At 39.1% G+C, this 21,258-nt stretch overlaps 1 protein-coding gene across 3 annotated transcripts in view; it reads left to right on the top strand.

Moving 5' to 3' along the window:
- The window catches only part of vps13a (vacuolar protein sorting 13 homolog A), a 361,176-nt gene that overhangs the window by 97,604 nt on the left and 242,314 nt on the right, over positions 1-21,258 (top strand). For all 3 annotated transcript variants that reach the window (XR_009512162.1, XM_059969760.1, XM_059969759.1), the window contains exons 8-15: positions 594-653; positions 736-816; positions 4,911-4,968; positions 6,274-6,401; positions 9,303-9,409; positions 14,866-15,037; positions 18,828-18,890; positions 19,115-19,244. Coding sequence is in view for 2 of the 3 variants with exons in the window: in XM_059969760.1 (XP_059825743.1) it covers positions 594-653; positions 736-816; positions 4,911-4,968; positions 6,274-6,401; positions 9,303-9,409; positions 14,866-15,037; positions 18,828-18,890; positions 19,115-19,244 (799 nt within the window). In the remaining variant the exon portion in view is untranslated. The remainder of the gene's footprint in view (positions 1-593; positions 654-735; positions 817-4,910; positions 4,969-6,273; positions 6,402-9,302; positions 9,410-14,865; positions 15,038-18,827; positions 18,891-19,114; positions 19,245-21,258) is intronic.

The following is a 21,258-nucleotide window of genomic DNA, read 5'->3' on the forward strand; positions in this document are numbered from 1 at the left end:
TTTTCCCGAATTCAGTTTAGGAACTAATTTGCAATTATTTTTGATGCATCTTTTAAGTGCAATTATGATGTATTAAAATGATTTTCTTTAGCTTGTTATTCAACTGCTGTTAATGAAATTAATTCTGATCTAACTAAAGTATTGGGTAGAATGATTAATTTTGAATAATCATTTTAAATAGTTTTCAACATATTTTCAGCAGTATTGGAATATTTGCTTTTGAACAAATGCACATTCAATACTTGAAAATGTTGTTCCCTATGTTTGTGCAAACATCTGGAAATAAATATTCTGCCATTTAATCACTGCAATGGTCCTGCAATTTTTTTGTTGTACTGAACAGAAATTACCAAATTCTTGCCAAATTACCAAATATAAACGATTAAATTTGTAAGGTTACTTTTCTTGTGTTGCAGATAGAATTTAACCTAGTTTAGTATCTTGTACCAAATGTTGTAAATACTAGAAAATGATTCCCTTTGGAATGCAGCTGGATCTTTGTTTCTGAATAGATATGAAATAGAAGTTAGGACATTTATTATTGCTATTTAATATTTTTCTGTTCCAACCTTTGTTTTAATTTGATATAACAGACTACAGATGAACGATGGAATCCGTGTTTACATGATCAATGTGAGCACGTCTTCAATAAGGTAACAGTAATTGATTTGTAACAAGAAATATTTGGATTTTCATATGTTTCTATGTAATTGCATGTTTTCTTTCAAATTTCAGCTTGTCCGATTAGACTACCTCTGTGCATATTGGAATGTCAACACCAAAATGTATTCTTATACCAGTCAGACTGAGGCCTTGGTAAGCTGATTTAATATAATTGATCTAATAATTTTAATCCCTTGTTCTTGCTTCTAAGGTTTACTTTCTCACTTGCATTGGCTCTCGCTTTTGCTTCCACTCCTCTTCTAAAATGATGAATGATTATGGTGCAGAACATATTGGCACACAAATCTTTTCTGACTCCGTAGAACAATGAAGCGTAGAAGGAAATCATTTGGCTCATTTTGCCCGAGCAGGCACTTTGATCCGGACCTTATTTATTTTGTTTCCTTTGAGGGCTTTATCTAATTTTCTTTGGAAAAGTTGTTATAAATTTCTGTTCCCATGTTTTTTAAAATGTCTTTATTTTGTCGTAACTTATTGCTCCTTTATTTTAAGAAAAAAACTATTGCATTTGTTCTAGTTACCTTGAATGACTCCTCTGGTGTTTGCCCTTCTGAAGCTGGGAAGTTTCTTGTTCATTCTATCAAAATTATGTATAGTTTTTAGCACATGTAGCCAATCTTTAACTTAATCTTAGGAGAGCAAGCTCAGCATTCAGCTGAAGTTTAATGTGCTTGTCACAATTCTAATAAGTTTTAATTGCATATTTATACTCTCAACATTGTAAATTTTCTCAATTCTATTCCCTATTGTATGGAAATCAGTCCTTCTTTCCAAAGTTGACGAATATATTTTGAATTTGCAGAATAGATGTTTACAGTATTTTAACATATTCTAGGCCCTCAAGATTCTTTGTAATATTAATATTCTGAATTTTATACAATCTTTATGGTGCAAGAACCTGTCATATTTGCCACTGAGCTCATATTCTTGTGAAGCAATTGGTTCAGTCCCTTTCCCTTTTGTTTTCCCTACAGATGTATAAATTACTTTCCCTTGTTCTTATTCAGTTCCCTTCTAAAAGTCTTAATTGACTATCACTGAGTTTTGGGTCATAGCTACTCTGTATGTACTGTTACGTACCTTGTAACTGGGTGTCAGACCAGCAGAGAAAGAAGAATCTGTTGGAGTCTGGTGTTACCAAAACTAAAGGTGTTTATTAGTAAACTACACAATACAGTATCAAAAATGCAAATATACATATAAAACAAGTTAGCAGTAATAAACTTAAAAGTGTAGGAATAATAATAAGCAATAATAAACAAGCTCTATCGATGTCTAGGGGTAAATGAATTGTCATAGAAAAGTATAAATTTCAGCAGTTCATACATGCTGAGGTAGTTATGGTTGTGTTGTAATCGTTGGGGAGAGAGAGAGAGCGAGAGATTAGGCAGCTGCAGCAGGCAAACCTGTGGCTTTCTTAATCCGTTGTGTCGTTGTGGCCATTCAGTTATGACCCCTCCGTCCTTCAGCTAGACCGTTCTTCTGTGGTGGACTCATTACATTGGCATGAGTGGACACACACACAAGTCCCCACCGGCCCTGCTGTCACACTGCGAGCTTTATTGACCAATCTCTTGATTCGGTCTCTGAAACCCCCACCTTTCTGTGGGTTCACAACACTCGGTCACTGGTGTGTCTGAAGGGTGTCTCCCCAGACCTGTCTTTTATCCCTACTAACAGGGTCTCAGCTACCCATCAACTCTGAATGACTGTGTCCATCAAATCAGGCCACTCCTGCTGTCTCCTGAGGAATGTTAACGAGCAAAGTAAAGTCCTTGTAGTGAAGGGTAAATAATCCAGGAAGAGTCAAAATACAATAGATCAACAGTCTGTCTCTCCCTCTTACCTGCAGCAGATGTTCTTGCCTGGGTGTCATCTCCCTCTCCCAGTATCAGCGTAGCAACAGCAATAGTTCATAGTTCTCAGGGTGGGGGGGGGGAGAATGGTTAACTCTGCACCCCATTTCTATCAGGTCTGTTCATCACTCATAACAGTATATACCTTGTCTCACTGAGTACTTTGAATCTGTTGGTCCTTGAGCTACAATTAACAATTGCCATTATCTTTCAGATTATCTAATTCTGCTCTGATCTTGTACACCTGTTAAATCCTTTAATCTCCTTTGCTCCAAGCAGAATCCTATTTAGGTAAATGTTTTCACAATCTTCACACCCTTCCTAAAATCAGATGAGTAAAACTGAATGTAATAACTTTCATCACCCAGTGAATATTTAATAATTTTGTTTAAGTCAATGTCAACACCAACATTGATTCCATTTTACTAACCCATAGAGACTATTGCTTTCTCCTTTGATTTCTAATTACACACCTAAAATAATTAAACAAATTGTTAATAACCTACTGAAACAAAGAGCATAGATGAAGCACCAAGAAGGAAGCATCAGTTTTTACTAAAGAAATCTTGAGCAAAGAATTGATATTCCAAATCTACAATTTGTGCCCCTCCAGTTATTGGGGCAAATGAAACAAAGGAAGGACACTTCTAAAGCCTTGGAACTTAATCTTCATGTTACTGCCATCAGAAAGGAGGTACAGGAGCCTGAAGATTCACACTCAAAATTCAGAATTGGCTTCTCTCCCCCCCCCCCCCCCAATCAGATTTCTGAGTGGTTCTTAAATGCTACCTGATTTTTCTGTGTTTTTTATTTCTCATTTATTTATTTTGTAATATAAAGTAAGTTTGCTTTTGCATTGTACTGCTGCTGTAAAACAACTAGAGACAGTGGCAATATATCTGATTCAGTGATTCTATAGAATATGAATTGGTGCCCGAGGACTGAAAAAGTGCAAATGTTAAACGCTTATTCCAAAATACATGTAGGGAGGGATAGGTGATGTAACTATAAACTGATCAGTTTGAGCTTGCTGGTGGAGAAGGTACTTGACGTGCTTGCACACAAGTTACCAGAGACCAATGGGATGAAGAGCTTTCACAGGAGTGACCAAGTATTACTGCACTTGTCTAGGGCTTTAATAAGACTCCCTGGATACTATGTACAGTTTTAATCTTTTTTTAAGAGAAGATTTACTTGCTTTGGAAAATGTAGGAACATTTACTGAACTTGTTGCACAAAGAGTTTGCCTCCAGAGGAGGGATTGAGCTGATTTGTTCCATATTCTATCAAATTCAAAACGATGTGAGGAAATCTTAATGGAAATTTACAAACTGCTTAAAGTAGCTTGCTAGGTGGGTATGATGAGATGAAAAGACAGGAGCTGAATTAGGGCACTTGTCCATCAAGACTGCTTCGCCATTTCATCATGGCTGATTAAATTCTCCCTCAACCCTTCTTCCCATAATTGTTATGATGGGACAGTGGTTTGAGAATAAGGAAATGGAAGCTTAGGATGTGATGAGAAGTTGCTCCGCTCAGAGGGGAGTGAACCATTATAATTCTGCATCAGGGATGATTGAAGAGACTTGGTAATGGAATTCATTCACATCAATGTGTTTGGTAGAGTTTTAGTTATTAAGGAGTGCAGCAGGTAAAATGTACTATGGAAGAAGATTAGTAGTTATGGCGTAAATTGCGCAGAAATTTCAAAAGGCCGGGTGACCTACTTCTATTCCCATTTCTTAAATTTTGAATGTCTCCTAATACCCTGATCATGATGTTGAAGTTTATAGAAAGTAAGGGGAATGGATGGAAAAAAATGCTAAATTACAGAAAATAATCATGTTGGAAGTTGGTTTTCTCAAACTAGAGGAAAACGTACAGTGCTTTCCCAAGTGTAGTATTAGAACCACTGCTGTTGTTAATTTATGTTCATGAGTTGAGTTTGGTTTTACCAGGCACAACTTACAAATGTACAGTTGATTGAAAACTTCAAGATGTGGTGTGGATATTAAATGGTGTCGGGGCTAAAGACTTGTCGAATGTAGGGGTAGGTTGCTAGTGAAATGTAATGGTGAGGAATTTGAACTTGTTATTTTGGCAGAACGAAAAAGGCAAACTGAAGTGGAGAGCATATTTTTAAATAAATAGTTTTGTTAAGTTACAAGGACTAGAATACAGTCAGATCAATGTTGATAAAATTCTGGGTCCATAGTACTTGCCTTATTCCTAATTCAGACTAATTAAACCAGTGGCAATATTATTTAGCTCTATTGGTTCAGGCTTTTTAATGATACTGTTTTCTTCTGATGACATTAGCATCCAGCAGCAATCTTCATTCTGAAATGTAATTTTTAAACTACTTTTCAGGAACTCTTGAAAGGTGGAGTTTCAACAAGTGACTTCATTCCAAGGGAATATCAGTTCAGTAAGTTGCTTGCATTTGAAGCTGTTATGCATTTAACATTCACAATAGCTTGCATGCAGTTTCTGTTTAGATTCTAAAGGGATCCTGTTCTCTTGCCATTAATCACTGGTGACCAGTAACAGGACCAAAACCTATCTCCTGGAAGGTAAGAAGGAAAAAGTTAGATTTTTTTTTCTTTCTCCTCCTGAATTTCAAGTGCATGCGAGGGGGAAGAAGTAATAAGTAGTAATAAATGAAATGTTTGATGTGGAGATTTGACCAGAGGAATTTGTCTATTAGATTAGGAGAATTTGTAAGAATGTCCCAACAAAGTTGGCTTCCACCATCATCACTGGCAGTTAATTCCAGGCACCTACTGCTCTGTTTATATGAAAGAAAAAGCTCCCCAGATATTTCCTTTGAATTTTTTTGCCCCTTACCTTTCTACCTGCTACTGTTTCTCAGTATATTGCTATAGCCTCTTGTGTATGAATCTTCTACCCTGGGGAAAAGATTCTGACTCTACCTTATTGAAGCTACTCATAATTAAAAAATAAACACTTCTCTCAGGTGTCCTCTTAGCCTTTGATGCTCCCGGAAAAAAAAACAATCGAAGTTTGTTTAACCACGTCTTGTAGGTAGTGTTTAATGGAGGCAGCATCCTGGTAAACCTTTTCTGCACGCTTTGGAAAGCATTCATCCTAGTAATATTACATGCAGTTCTGGTTGCCCCATTACATGGGCAGCCCAAGTGAAGTTTTATACAGCTGCAGCATTACTTTCAGACTCTTGTACTCAGAACCATGATCAGTAAATGCAGTTGTGTCCTATGCATTCTGTATGTTTCTACTTTCTGGTTGTCTTTGGCTTGGATCCCAAGATCCCTCTGTGCCTTCGTGCTATTAAAGGTCCCCCCGTGAACATTATACATTCCTCTTATATTTACCTCCTAAAGTACACCACCTCACATTTGTCCAGATTAAATTTCATGTGCTATTATTTTTTCCCCTATGTGTAATTGATCTAATTCTTCAGAGAACATGGGAGATTTTGTGTAAACAAGATGATATGAATTTATTGGGTTCGGCAGCATCTGTGGAGGCAGAGGGGATGGTCAGTCTATGGGGTTGACCCAAAATGTAGACCAATCCTCTGACTCCAAAGATGCTGTCTGACTCAGTGTTCCTGCAGTAGTTTGATTTTGTGCTCCTAATTACTGCAACAGTAATCCCTTGTGTCTACCGTTGACATCAATTTGTCATATTTTAGGATAATTTGAAAAACAATCTTCTGTGATTTATCATCTCTATCTTGTTAATATTTTAGTTTTCCAGCCAATATCTGCAAAAGCCAAACTTGAAATGAATCCCCGAGCAGAAGTTGACTTTGCATCACCAAAGGTAAACTTGGAAGTAGACCTCCAAGGTATAACCATTGAACTCAAGAGACCTCAGGTACGAAATGCTGTAAACTAATCACAGAATTAGTATTTTCCCTCTATAGCAAACTTAATTTCTGTGCACATTGAATCAAGAGGGATTCAGAAAATAATGAAGTTTGTGTGTATCTACAGACTCTTGTCAGTTACAGGTTTTGGCCAAGAACCAAATGGAGAACTGGCTTCTGTTATTAATATTTCATTTAAAAAGTTGTGTTAAATTTTAAGGTACATTTTATGATAACAAAGCAAACGTTTTTTGGATAAACCTGAGTATTGCGTGTCATTCTGCCATCATGTCACAGCATCAATGTAATTACCTTGGAGAGGTTTTAGAGGAACTTCCAGGATGTGTTGCCTAGAATGGAGAATGGTGACACTGAGGATGCTTTGTAGAAGCCAGTGCTCTTTCTGTATCATTAGAACCAAACAGTGTTTCAAGAGTTTGCAGAACACAAGAACCTAAGAAATAAAAGCAGGAGTTATAACAGTTATAAACCTTCCACATGAGGACATATATGGTATTCTCAATGAGATCACGCTGGATTCTGTTATCGATACAAAGTTGAGGAAAGTCAATAGAGAGGTTAGAAAGTGATTTCCCTAAGCAGAGGGATCAATATCTAGTGGGCAGAGATTTAAAATAATTTGGTAGTGAGTTAAGCAGACTGGGACTATACCAAATTAAAAGCAGAAATAGCATCTTGACTAGGGAAACAGTGTTTTGGCCAATACATTGGCCTTTGGGACCCCTTGTCAGAAAACAATAATAGCTCATCAAGGTCGTGTAGAAGTTGGAAAGTGCAATTAAAGGAATTTGATTAATAGAGTTAATGAAATTGACAGGTACATTTAAGCTCCTTTATGTAATTTGCCATATATCATCTGTGTAAAGTTGTATAGCTTTTTGCAGCTATTTTCCAGGGAGTGAAGGAGTGACCTAATGGAGACCTAAGTCATGAGAGTCATAGATAAGGTGTCTGGCTTCTTTCTTTTTCTTATAGTAGGGGAGTCTATCATGAGAATCCTGAGTTTATTGAGAAGGGAATAGTTTAAAGGAAATGGTGGGGGTTATTTGGAATAAACTGGCTGAGGAAATAGGTAGGGGTCAGTGCAGTTGCAACATTTAAGACATTGGGGCAGGACAATGTATTGGAATGGCTTAGAATGAAATGGCCTAAATGTAGGCAAATTGGATGGCTCAGGAAGTCACTTTAGTTAGCAGGGTTGAGGTAACATGAATGTGATGTCAGTGAAAAATATATTTTAAGAAGGCTTGAGAGGGTTTAATGATTAAAGATTAGCTTTATTTGTCAGATGTACATCAAAAGGTGCAGTGAAATATGTTTGCATCAACTCAGTGAGGATTTGATGCAACTGTTGTTGCTGTACTTCTGATTGTAACATAGCATGCCCATTACTCACTAATCTTAACTGTATGCCTGGAATGTGGGAGGAAATAGGAGCACCCAAGGAACTTCACATGGTCAGGGGAGAATGTACAGACTCCTTACAGACAGCAGCAGAAATTGAATTTAAATAGCAAACATGAGGAAATCTGCAGATGCTGGAAGTTCAAGCATCACACACAAAATGCTGGTGGAACGCAGCAGGCCAGGCAGCATATATAGGGAGAAGCACTTTCGACGTTTCGGGCCGAGACCCTTCGTCAGGACTAACTAAAAGGACAGATAGTAAGAGATTTGAAAATAGGAGGGGAAGGGGTAAATGGGAAATGATAGGAGAAAGACTGGAGGGGGTGGGGTGAAGCTGAGAGCTGGAAAGGTGATTGGCAAAAGGGATACAGAGCTGGAGAAGGGAAAGGATCATGGGATGGGAGGCCTAGGGAGAAAGAAAGGGGGTGGGGAGCACCAGGGGGAGATGGAGAATAGGCAGAGAGAGAGAGAGAGAAAAGGGGGGGGATCAAAATATATCAGGGATGGGGTAAGAAGGGGAGGGGGCCATTAATGGAAGTTAGAGAAGTCAGTGTTCATGGCATATGGCAGGAATTGAACCTCGGTGTTACAACTAGTGCTGTAAAGAGACACTGCGCTACTACACTAAAAAATTGATGCTTTAACTGGATAGGCTAACTAGAACTAGGGGGTCACATCTTCATAATAAAGGTTATCCATTTCAGAGAACAGCAGTTGAAAAGAATTCTTAATCTGGAGGATTGTGAATATTTGGATGCGTCTGCACAAGGAGGCTTTAGAGAATCGGTTGGTTGTTATATTTCAGACCAAAAAGTATTTTTTGGGGGAATTGAAGGATATAGGGTAGAATACGAAAGTGGTGTCGTGAGAAATGATCATCCATGATATGGAATGACATGAGAGGCTGTATTATATTCTCAAATGAGAGGCTGTACTTTTTTCTTAGTTAGCTCAAGAATGGGAGAGGAGATGAGAAAATCATTTTTCATCCAATTTAGAATAGGCTGCTATGAAGAGAAGTGACCTAACAGGGCTGCAGCTGTAAAAATTTGGCTTTTTCAACAGGCACAGATTCAATGTGCTGAATGATCTAGCTCTTTAATTTTGTGTAATTTTGTTGATAATTGATGAGCAAGTTCCTTCTCTTCCTTTTCATAAATGCATATGTCTGACTTCAACATTGTTATAGCATTTTTAAGATAAACAATGAGTAAATTACAATTAACAAAGAACTAAAGATATTAAAATATCTTGTAAAGTACCTTGTAAACCTGACACTGAACCCAGGAATTATATTGCTGATGTTCATAAGTAACAAGAATATAGGGGTTACTTTATTTACAGTTTGTTGTTTTATATGGCTTCAAATGGATTGCACCACAATTAAAATAAAACTTGAATAGAGTACAATTGTACAATAATAACTGGATGATTAAGGATGGCATTTTTATAAAAACAAAACCTTATTTTTCTTTGAACAGTATCTTAGCATCATGGAGCTGCTTGGATCTATTGATATGATGACACGAAATCTACCGTACAGGAAATATAAGCCAAATGTTCCTTGTTGCAGTAATCCTAGTGCATGGTAAATATTTTCATTAAATTTTTTGAGAGCTAGATTATTTAAATTTTTTTTTGGAGAGAACTTTCTATGGTGAAGTACATTGCTCTGTCTGGTAATAACTGAAATACGCAAAAAACATAACAGTAGATAATTATACAAATTGTTAAATGGATGGTCACCTTAATTGCTAATTCTGGCTGATTTTCTCATTTATGTTTCATTGTCTTTATAAAATTGAATGTGAAATGTACATGGGAAATCTGGCTGCTTTAGTTTACTTTTCAACTTTTGCTGATCAGTGATGTTGGGTAATCTGTATTGATGGTAGAAGGGAGAAGGACTGTAGTGGATGGCTTGCAGTTACTGGTTGGGATATTGATAGTTGTCTACTTGTGTATTCAATGGACAGTGCATCAAAGGTGCTATGGGGTGAAAGGGGATTGATACTTTGCTGGATGAGGGTAGTTGGTTGGGATTGGTACTCTGGTGGTTTGGGTGGCAACATTAGGATCTGAAGGAACTGCTAAGATCATTACTGGCTTTGAATTCTGCTCCTGAGAAGTCACCTCTAAGTTGGATAAGTCTGTCACAAGTTTTGGTATTGGTGTATTATTGTTATATATACCAAGATACAGCAGAAAAAACTTGCATATTGTTCATTCAGATCAAATCGTTACTTAGTGCGATGGGAGAGGGAGGAGAGAGAATGTCCAGGGTGTGTGAGGTTTTTGATTATGCTGGCTATTTTACTGAAGCAGTGAGAAGTATAGACAGAGTTTATCAAGGAGAGGGAGGCTGGTTTCTGTGATGTGCTGAGCCATGTCCAGAGCAGTTGTCATCCTGATAGTCAGAAACATGAGATTCTGCAAATGTTGGAAATTGTGAGCAACACACACAGTGCTGGAGGAACTGAGCAAGTCATGTATTTGTGTCCATTGGGCAGAAGATACAACAGCCTAAAAGTGTGTATGACCAGGCTGAAGGAGAGATTCAATCTTGCTGTCATCAGAAATCTGTACTTTCAACCTCACAATCGAACTTGTAACTATCCTTTACTTTATTATACATCCAAATAGAATGCTTTCTATGGTACATCAATAAAAATTGGTCAGCGTTGATGGTAATTGCTCAGTATGCAATGCAAACCTGTTTCTTCCATAAGCAGATCCTTTAAGTGGTACCCATATGTTTGTTCTATGCTATAGGGCAAAACTCTACACATCAGGCTACTTTTGTACGCCAGGAAATTAAGATGTGTTATCAATGATGTTAGTTGTTATAGAATGTCTGTAATAATATAATTTAGAAACATAGAAAACCTACAGCACAATACAGGCCCTTCGATCCACAATGCTGTGCCAAACATGTACTTTAGAAATTACCTAGGGTTACCGATTCCCCTGTATTTTTGTAAGCTCCATGCACCTATCCAGGAGTCTCTTAAAAGACCCTATTGTATCCGCCTCCACCACAATGACTTGCAACCCATTCCACGCACTTACCACTTTGAGTTTTACAGGAAAAAAACTTGCCCCTGTACCTACTTCCAAGCACCTTAAAACTGTGCCCTATCGTGTTAACCATTTTGGCCATGGGAACAAGCCTCTGACTATCCACACGATCAATGCCTCGCATATCTTATACACTTCTCATCCTCTGTCACTCCAAGGAGAAAAAACCAAGTTCACTCAACCTATTCTCATAAGGTATGCTCCCCAATCCAGGCAACATCCTTGTAAATCTCCTCTGCACCCTTTCTATGGTTTCCACATCCTTCCTGTAGAGCCGTGATCAGAACTGAGCACAGTACTCCCAAGTTGGGTCTGACCAGGGTCCTATATAGCTGTAACTTTATCTCTTGGCTCTTAATCTCAGTTCCATGGTTGATGAAGGCCAATGCACCGTATGCCGCCTTAACCACACAGTCAACTTGTGCAGCAGCTCTGAGTGTCCTGCAGACACGGACCCCAAGATCCCTCTGATCGTCCACACTGCCAGGAGTCGTAATATTAATACTATATTCTGCTATGATATTTGACCAACCAAAATGAACCACCTCATACTTATCTGGGTTGAACTCCATCTGCCACTTCTCAGCCCAGTTTTGCATTCTACCAGTATCCCGCTGTAACCTCTGACAGTCCTCCACACCATGCACAACACCCCCAACCTTTGTGTCATCAGCACTATCCCATCCCTCCACTTCCTCATCCAAGTCATTTATAAAAATCAAGAAGAGGAGGGGTCTCAGAACAGATCCCTGAGGTACACCAGTGGTCACCAACCTCCATGCAGAATATGATCTGTCTACAGCCACTCTTTGCCTCTGTGGGCAAACCAATTCTGGATCCACAAAGCAAGGTCAATAAGCCTTATATGGGGCCCTTTATCAAATGACTTGCTGAAATCCATTTACACTACATCTACTGCTCTACCTTCATCAATGTGCTTAGTCACATCTTCAAAAAATTCAGTCAGGCTCGTAAGGCACGAATTGCCTTTGAGAGAGCCATGCTGATTATTCCTAATCATATTATGCCCCTGCAAATGTTCATGAATCCTGCCTCTCAGGATCTTCGCCATCAACTTACCAACCACTGAAGTAAGACTCACGGGTCTATAATTTCCTGGGTTATCTCTACTCCCCTTCTTGAATAAGGAAACAACATCTGCAATCCTCTGGAACCTCTTCTGTCCCCATTGATGATGCAAAGATCATTGCTAGAGGCTCAGCAATCCCCTCTCTTGCATCCCACAGTAGCCTGTAGTACATATCGTCTGGTCCCAGCGACTCATCCAACTTGATGCTTTCCAAAAGATCCATCACATTCTCTTTCTAAATGTCTAAATGCTCAAGCATTTCAGTCCACTGTAAGTCATCCCTACAATTGCCAAGGTCCTTTTCTGTAGTGAATACTGAAGCAAAGTATTCATTAAGTACCGCCGCTTCCTCCTCCGGTTCCATATACACTTTTCCACTGTCACTCTTGATTGGTCCTATTTTCTCACATCTTATCCTCTTGCTCTTCACATGCTTGTAGAATGCCTTGGTGTTTTCCTTAATCCTGCTTGCCAAGGCCTTCTCATGGCCCCTTCTGGCTCTCCTAATTTTGTTCTTAAGCTCCTTCCTGCTAGCTTTATAATTTTCTAGATCTCTATCATTACCTGGTTTGTTGAACCTTTCGTAAGCTTTTCTTTTCTTGACTAGATTTTCAACAGTCTTTGTGCACCAGGGTTCCTGTGCCTGACCATCCTTTCCCTGTCTCATTGGAATATACCTGTGCAGAATGCCACACAAATATCCCTTGAACACCTGCCACATTTCTGCTGTACATTTCCCTCAAAACATTTGTTTCCAATTTATGCTTCCAAGTCCTTCCTGATAGCTTCTTATTTCCCCTTACTCCAATTAAACGCTTTCCTAACTTGTCTGTTCCTATCCCTCTTCAATGCTCTGGTGAAGGAGGTAGAATTGTGATCACTATCTCCCAAATGCTCTCCTACTGAGAGATCTGACACCTGACCAGCTTCATTTCCTAATACGAGAACAAGTCCAGCCTCTCCACTTGTAGGCTTATCTACATGTTGTGTCAGGAAACTTTCCTGAACACACCTAACAAACTCCACCCAATCTAAACTCCTTGCTCTAGGGAGATGTGAATCAATATTTGGGAAATTAAAATCTCCCACCATGAAAACCTGTTATTATTGCATCCTTCCAGAATCTGTCTTCCTATCTGCTCCTCAATGTCCCTGTTACTATTGGGTGGTCTATATATAAAAAAAAAACACCCTGTTTCTAACTTCCACCCACAGAGACTCAGTAGACATTCCCTCCATGACTTTCTCCTTTTCTGCAGCCGTGACACTATCTCTGATCAGCAGTGCCACACACCCACTTCCTTTGCCTCCCTCCCTGTCCTTTCTGAAACATCGAAAGCCTGGCATTCTAAGTAGCCATTCCTGCCCCTGAGCCATCCAAGTCTTCTAATGACCACAACATCATAACTCCATGTACTGATCCACGCCGTAAGCTCATCCGCTTTGTTCATGATACTTGCATTAAAATAGACACATCTCAAACCATCAGTCTGAGCATATCCCTTCTCTATCGCCTGCCTATTCTCCCTCTCACACTGTGTACAAGCTTTCTCGATTTATGAACCTTCCTCAGTCTCTTCAGTTTGGTTCCCACACCCCCAGCAATTCTAGTTTAATCTCTCCCTAATAGCGTTAGCAAACTTCCCTGCCAAGATATTGGTCCCACTTGGATTCAAATGCAACCTGTCCTTTTTGTACTGGTCAAGCTTGCCTCAAGATAGGTCCCAATGATCTAGAAATTTGAATCCCTGCCCCCTGCTCCAATCCCTCAGCCATGCATTTATCCTCTACCTCAGTCTATTCCTATACTCACTGTTGCGTGGCATAGGCACTAATCCCAAGTTTACTCCTCAACTGTTTCTCAATTTCCTTCCTAACTCCCTGTAGTCTGTTTTCAGGACCTCTTCCCTTTTCCTACCTATGTCATTGGTACCAATATGTATTGCGACCTCTGGTTGTTCACCTTCCCACTTCAGGATATCAGAGAGGATCAGAAACATCCTGGACCCTGGCAGCTGGGAGGCAAACTACCATCTGTGTTTCTTTCCTGCATCCACAGAATTACCAGTCTGACCCTCTAACTATAGAGTCCCCTATTACTGCTACCATCCTCTTCCTTTCCCTACCCTTCTGAGCAACAGAGCCAGATTCTGTGCCAGAGGCACTGCCACTGTTGCTTCCTCCAGGTAGGTAATCCTCCCCCCCCCCCCCGTAGTACTCAAAACAGGAATACTTATTGTTAAGGGGGACAGCCACAGGGGTACTCTTGGTATCTGATCCTTGCGCTTCCCCCTCCTGACTGTTACCCACTTTAACTATCTCCCGAGGCCCCAGTGTGACTACTTGCCTAGAGCTCCTCTCTATCACTTTCTTATTTTCCCTGACCAGACAAAGGTCATCGAGCTGCATCTCCAGTTCCCTAATCCGGTCCCTAAGGAGCTGCAGCTCAGTGCACCTGGTGCAAATGTGGCTGTCTGGGAGTCTCCCAGATATCCTACATCTGACGACCAGTACAGAACACTGGCCTCACAGACATACTTCCTATTCCTATTCTTTACAAGTAACTTACCTCACCTCGACCCGTTATCACCAAAGCTCCATTGAGCCAAAGCCCTCCTATTCAGGCTCCCTCTACCTTTGCCCACTCTATGAAGCTGTCTTCTTTTTAAATTCTTCCTGCTGACTTAACTCGTTGATGTCCACGTGCCTGTGCAGTCGTGCCTCGATTTTTTTTCTGAGACATAACCTGGAATTTAACATGGTGACATTTTGGCTCATTCTAATATCCTTTATCTGAGTGTTTGCATTGAATAGATGTAAACTTCCTTTGTATTTTTTCTGAAAGCTTTTTTTTTGTATTGCCTTTGTCTTAATAGGTGGACATATGCTATAAATAGTGTATTGAAAGAGAACATAAAGCCTAGGCTTGAAGGATGGTCTTGGAAACACATTCGAATGCACCGGCTAAAAATCAAAAATTACAGGCAGCTCTACAAATCAAGGATTACATCCAGGAAACCAGATGAAGAACTTATCAGCACACTTGAGGTTGTGTGGTATTTGTATTTGATATTTAAAACAATATATATTAATTTGAATTTGGATATGCCTCATTATGTTAAATAAGCATAATTCCTTTCTACCTGGACTCTTTGGGGCAGGCATGAGCACCCATTGTAATTATGCTCTGATATTATTTAGTTAACCTAAAATTAAAGCATTGGGAGCCACTATAATGGAGTGTTTGAATATAGTATAGCGTTTGATCTCTATAAACTTCTCACTTAATGTCCTTTGCAAATGTATTTCTCAGAACATTGGATCTGATTTAGAATGTGAAAGCACTGAAAGCCATTTGGTGCATTGTACCTGTGCTGGCTTTTTGAGTGCTTTTATTTATTATTTTTTTTAGCTATCCCCCCCATTTCCATTTATTTATTATATTCCTGATGAAAGTTTTTATTGAATCTACTTTCATCATTCTTGTAAATGATAACTTTAAGTACATATATAGAACATCATCTCTGTTAAAATAACACCCAAATGCTGAATAAACTCCACAAGTCAGGCAGCGTCTATAGAAGGGAAAGTGAAACCAAATGACATGGGTGATGCCAATGCCTTCCATTCTTGATTTCACTGTCAAAACATGGAAGAACCTTCACAAACTCCACAGACCCCCCCCCCCCCCAAAATGACTGTGATTTGTGCCTTTTGAGACCTACGTGAAAGCATCCTTCAGGAGGGTAAACCCTTGGGAAGGATCCTGCCCAGATGTACCAAAAATCAGTGCTGATCAAGTGGCTGGAGTTCACTGAAATTTTTAACCTCTCACTTTGGCAGTCTGAAGTACCTGTCTGCTTCAAGCAGGCTTCAGTTATTCTTGTGCCAAAGAAGAACATAATAACATCTCTCAATGACTATCGTCCAGTAGTACTTGTATCCTCTATTATGAAGTGCTTTGAGAAGTTGGTGACGAAACTTGTCAACTCCTACCTGAGAAGAAGCTTGGATCCACTCCAGTTTGCCTACCATCATAGCAAGTCCAGACCAGATGCCATATCATTGGCTCTTCACTTAACCCTGGAATATCTGGACAGAAAAGATGCATAAATCAGGATGTGCCTTATCTGTTACATACCTCATGGGTATCTTGTGGCTGTCTCATGACCATGATGTAATTGAGTATCTGGTAAGCGTGATGTGATAGTGGGGTGATGTATTTTCCAGCCAGTGTGAGGTCACGTGATGTAATTTCCCCAGCAGTGTGAGGTCATATGATGACCTGTTCCAACAGGCATAAAATGGGGAAAGCCTGCTGTGATGCAGGAGTTTTTGTTGGGATGTCGTTTAAGTTGTCCGTTATTCCATTATGCTGCGTATTTGGTTTCATAATGCAGTTTTGTTTTAAAGTGGAATTTTAATTCTTACTGTAAGGTACATTGTCGTTGTGCTGGCAGTTTTGAACATCACTACCAGTTATGTGTGATGTATCTTCGATTTAATTTTAAAGTCTAAGTTTTGGAGAGTGAAGATTTACTGAAGTACGGAAACCCGAAGGATTGAGTAAAGTTGGTGTCGTTGGCAGTTTAATACAGGATCGACCTTACTGGATCTTTGTTCAAGAAATAGTAAACTGCATCCGAGATAAGCCCTGTCTTGTAAGGGCAGAAAGGGTTAAGGCAGTGTTATTCGTTAAGGAAAAGGTCAGTTCCTTCAAGCCGTTTTTATTTCCTTCATTGTGAATCCTTCAGGTAAAGCATATTTTAGCTGGGATCAGCAGTAACGTCACGTCGTCGAGGAATTTGTTACTTCAGGAAAGTCTCTCCTAATTGACTGTATAAATCATTTGGACTTCCGCATTTATCACTTTAAGAACTGTGTTCACATTTGTCGCTTTAAGAACTGTTTGAGTTGCCATATAGCAGTTAACTTCTGGTTAAGTTAGTCATTTGTTTACTTTTCCTTTTTATTGAGCAGAGTTTAAATAAATGTTTATTTGTTTATTTTAAAAAATTTGTCTCAATTCTATATTCATTGTTGCCATATCATAACATCAACTACAGCTTGGCAGTCAATCCTGTCGTTCCTTCAAAATGAATCAATAAGCTTCAAGACTTTGGCCTCAATACCTCCCTTTTGCAATTGGATCCTTGATTTCCTCACTCACAGACCCTAGTCAGTTCTGATTGGCGACAACATCTCCACAATCTCTATCAGCACAGGTGCACCACAAGGCTGCGTCCTTAGACCCCTGCTCTACTTGCTTTATACTGACGACTGTCAGTGGAGTGAAGTACAACTCCAATGCCATATTTAAGTTTGTTGATGACACCTCAGCTGTTGGCTGAATCAAAGGTGGTGATGAACAGCAATTAAGAGGGAGACAGAAAATCTGGCTGAGTGGTGCCACAACAACAATCTCTCCGTCAATGTTAACAAGACCAAGGAGCTGATTATTGAGTTCAGGAGGAGGAAACCAGAGGTCGAAGGATCAGAGGAGGAGAAATTCAGCAACTTTAAATTCCTGTTATAATTTTAGAGGATCTATCCTGGGCCCAGCAGGTTTGTGCCATTATGGAGAAAGCATGACAGTGACTTTACTTCCTTAGATGTTTGCAAAGATTCAGGCTGATAACCAAAACAAAGTTGTATAGATGTGTGGAGGAGAGTAGATTAATCGGTTGCATCACAGCCTGGTATAGAAACACCAAAATACCTTTCAATGGAAAATCCTAGAAGTGGTGGATGCAGCCCAGTCCTTCACATGTGAAGCCCTCCCCACAATTGAGTATGTCTTCACAGAGCGCTGTCACAGGAAAGCAGATCCATCATTGAGGATCCGCAGCAGCCAGGCCATGCTGTCTTCTCACTGCTGCCATCAGGAAGAAGGTACAGGAGCCTCAGGATGCATACCATCAGGTTCAGAAACAGTTTAATTACCCCTCAACCATGAGGTTCTTGAACCAGTGGGGTTAACTTCACTTAACTTTACTCGCCCCATCTCTGAACTATTCCCATATCTGATGGATTCACTTTGAAGGATTACTCATCTCATGTTCTCTATTTATTGCTTGTTTGTTTGTTCAGTTTGTTGTCTTTTGCACATTGATGTCAGTCCTGTTGAGTGCGGTTTTACACTGATTCTATTGTGTTTCTGGATTTACTGTGTATGCCCACAAGAAAATACATCTAAAGGTTGTATGGTGACATACATGTACTTTGATAATAAATTTATTTTGTCATTTGAATTTTGAACAGTTGATTTTTCAGGCTGAGAATCTTCGGGACTTGAAATGTTGACTGTGTTTTTTCCCCCTCACTAAATGCTGTCTGACTTGTATTCCTCCAGCATTTTGTGTGTGTTGTTCAAGTTTTCCAGTTTCTGTGGAATCTCTTGTGTTGAGAACTACCCTTCTAAAACTGATTTGGATTACTGTTGGAACATGGAGCATAGAATAGTACAGCACAGGAACAGTCGTTTTGACCCACAGTGTTTTGCTGAAACACTTAACACAGTAATCAAGTTATGGTATTTTTCTTGCCAGGACCCAGTATATTTTGACCATGGCCTAATTTATATCTATTATATTGAATGTATTAGAGGAGACAGGATTTCATTATAATTACTTCTGAACCCATAATTTAATAAGCCATAAAATTTGGATACTGAAGACTCAATCAGCCCTTTTCCCTCTACAGATAGTGTCTGACCTCTTGAGTTTCTTCAGCAGCTCATTTTTTGACCCTAAGCCACAAGAAGTTTGTAGATTGTTGTTTATTATGAAAGTCCTAATGTTAGTATCTGAATTACTTCAATACTTTTCCTTCCTCACAGGAGCTTGAAAAAGAGCTGGATTTGTTCAATATTACACTTGCAAGACAACAGGCAGAAGTGGAGGTATTTAGAATCTAAATTCTTCAAAAATAAAGAATGGTTCTCTATTTGATAATAGAAAAGTTATTTAATAAAGTGAACATAATTATGCATAGAAATGTAATTGTTTCACCTGAAACACAAATCTGCTTTGCATAGTTGATCATGCAAAGCAATGTTGGTAAGTGTAAAGTTTGCTGTTTTGTGTACTACAATTTAAAAATAAATGTTATTAAATTTTGTCCTAGGCAATGAAAGCAGGGTATAAGATTTACAGACCTGGTTCAAAGGTTGAGGAAGATGACTCTGGTGGATGGTTTGCTTGGGCTTGGAGCTGGGCAGCAGTCAAAGAGGAGAAACCACGGGATTCAAAATCTGGTACAAATTCAGTTTTCCTTGTTGAAATTATTTTTAATTTAATTGTGACAAATAAAAATAATGATGGTAAATTGACTTGTTGGTTTTGAATGTTGCACGTTGTTGAAATCTGAGGTAAGTGAGGCAGGAAAGCCTGGGAGCAGTGGGTGAAGGCCATAAAATGTATTGTGTGGGATGTAAGTGATGTACTTCCTACATGAATGTAATTTTAACATGAGTATCCTAGACTATTTTGTCTATTACATTTTTGCCCCTGAAATTAGTGATTGATTCTTCATCTCAGTGGTTGGTGCCCAAGATAATATCTGTTGTTTTTTCATGTGTTTCTGCGCTTTCTCACCTTGTATCCAAAATCATATAAACCTCTGTTGATCTCACCTTGATCTATCCTATGCCACCTTGCTCTTCATTTCGGCATTTTGAAGGGACTACTTTTTCTGTAATGATTCTGTAAAATAATGTAATGTGGCACTCTTGTGCCACAAGTAATATCTATTCATTTTCTTTTATGCAACTGTAGGTGACAGTTAATTTTAACATTTCCTCCTCTTGCACATATTAATGATATTGCCAAGTGAAACAGCAGTTTACTTCTACCTCATTCAGTTTTGTGTGCAGTATTTAGAGCTCATGATGCTGTTTCATCTTACACTTGGGAGACTAACTTCAATTGATAAGTTTGCAGAAAGTCTCCATTTAATTCATATGTCTAACTCTGATCTTTTTTCCCCTTGCCATTTTAACATTTTTGCCCCCTTTTTGATGGATAGCATCTTGGTTTCTCCATTTAAGCCAATTGTTTGCTCTTCCTCTTCCCTGGCCTTTTCTGCTTATTTCATTAGATGTTTGTAAAGTAAAAACTCAAGTTTTGCTAAAAGTTCACCATCCTTCAACATTACTTATTTCTAACATAGCAAATGCTATTTTAGGTGCAAATATTTCTTTAATTTCAGTATCCATTGTTAATCTTGTCATTCTGTTTTATGTGATTTTGCTTCTTTAAATAAGACCATGAGACATAGGAGCAATATAAGGCTTTTTGGCCAATCGAATCTGCTCTGTTCTTCCACCTTGGCCGTTTTATTATCTCTCTCGGTCCTACTGGTTTACTTTTACTGCATAACCTTTTACGCTTTTAATAATCAAGAACCTATCAACCTCACCTTCAAATATACACAATGATTTGGTCTCCATAACTGTCTCAGGCAACGAATTCCACAGATTCACCACCTCTGATGGAAGAAACTCCTCCTCATCTGTGTTCCAAAGGGATGTTCCTGTATTCTGAGCCTGTGTCCCTCTGATTCTAGACTCCCCCTGCTGCAGGAAACATACTTTTCACATCCATTCTATCTAATAAGGATGGTCTTGAAATTCCTTCCCAATATTCCCTTAAAATTTGAGTGCTATCTCCAAAATGTTGGCACTTCAATAACTTAAAGCAGGCTTCAATCATGCCTATGTAATCAAGAAGAACATGGTAACCTGCCTCAATGACTTGCATCCACTGTGATGAAGTGTTTTGAGAACTTGGTGGTGAAGCACCTCAAGATCTGTCAGAGGAGTGACTTGGTTCTGCTGTCACACCAGGTCAAGAACAAGTGCATTTCCTTGGTTCTTCATTCAGCTCTGGAACACTTGGACAGTGGGGATGCATACATTTGGATGCCTTTGTTTACAGCTCAGTATTCAACTCTATCATCCCCTCAAAACTAATCAATAAACTCCTAGGCATTGATACCTTCTTGCGCAACTGGATCCTTGATTTCCTCACTTGCAGACCCCAATCAGTTTAGATCAGTAACAACATCTCCACAATTCCATCAGCACAGGTGCACCACAAGGCTGTGTGCTTATCCCTCACTCTTCTCGCTATATACTTAAAACTGTTAGGTTAAGTGACAGCACCAATGGTATACTTAAGTTTTCTGCTAATGGTAACAACTATTTATATAGCACCTTTCATACATGTAAGACTCAAAGTGTGTTACATAGCTTGTAAAAATAAATCAAT

The sequence above is a fragment of the Hypanus sabinus genome, chromosome 5 (assembly GCF_030144855.1).
Source record: "Hypanus sabinus isolate sHypSab1 chromosome 5, sHypSab1.hap1, whole genome shotgun sequence".
NCBI classification, from domain to species: domain Eukaryota; kingdom Metazoa; phylum Chordata; class Chondrichthyes; order Myliobatiformes; family Dasyatidae; genus Hypanus; species Hypanus sabinus.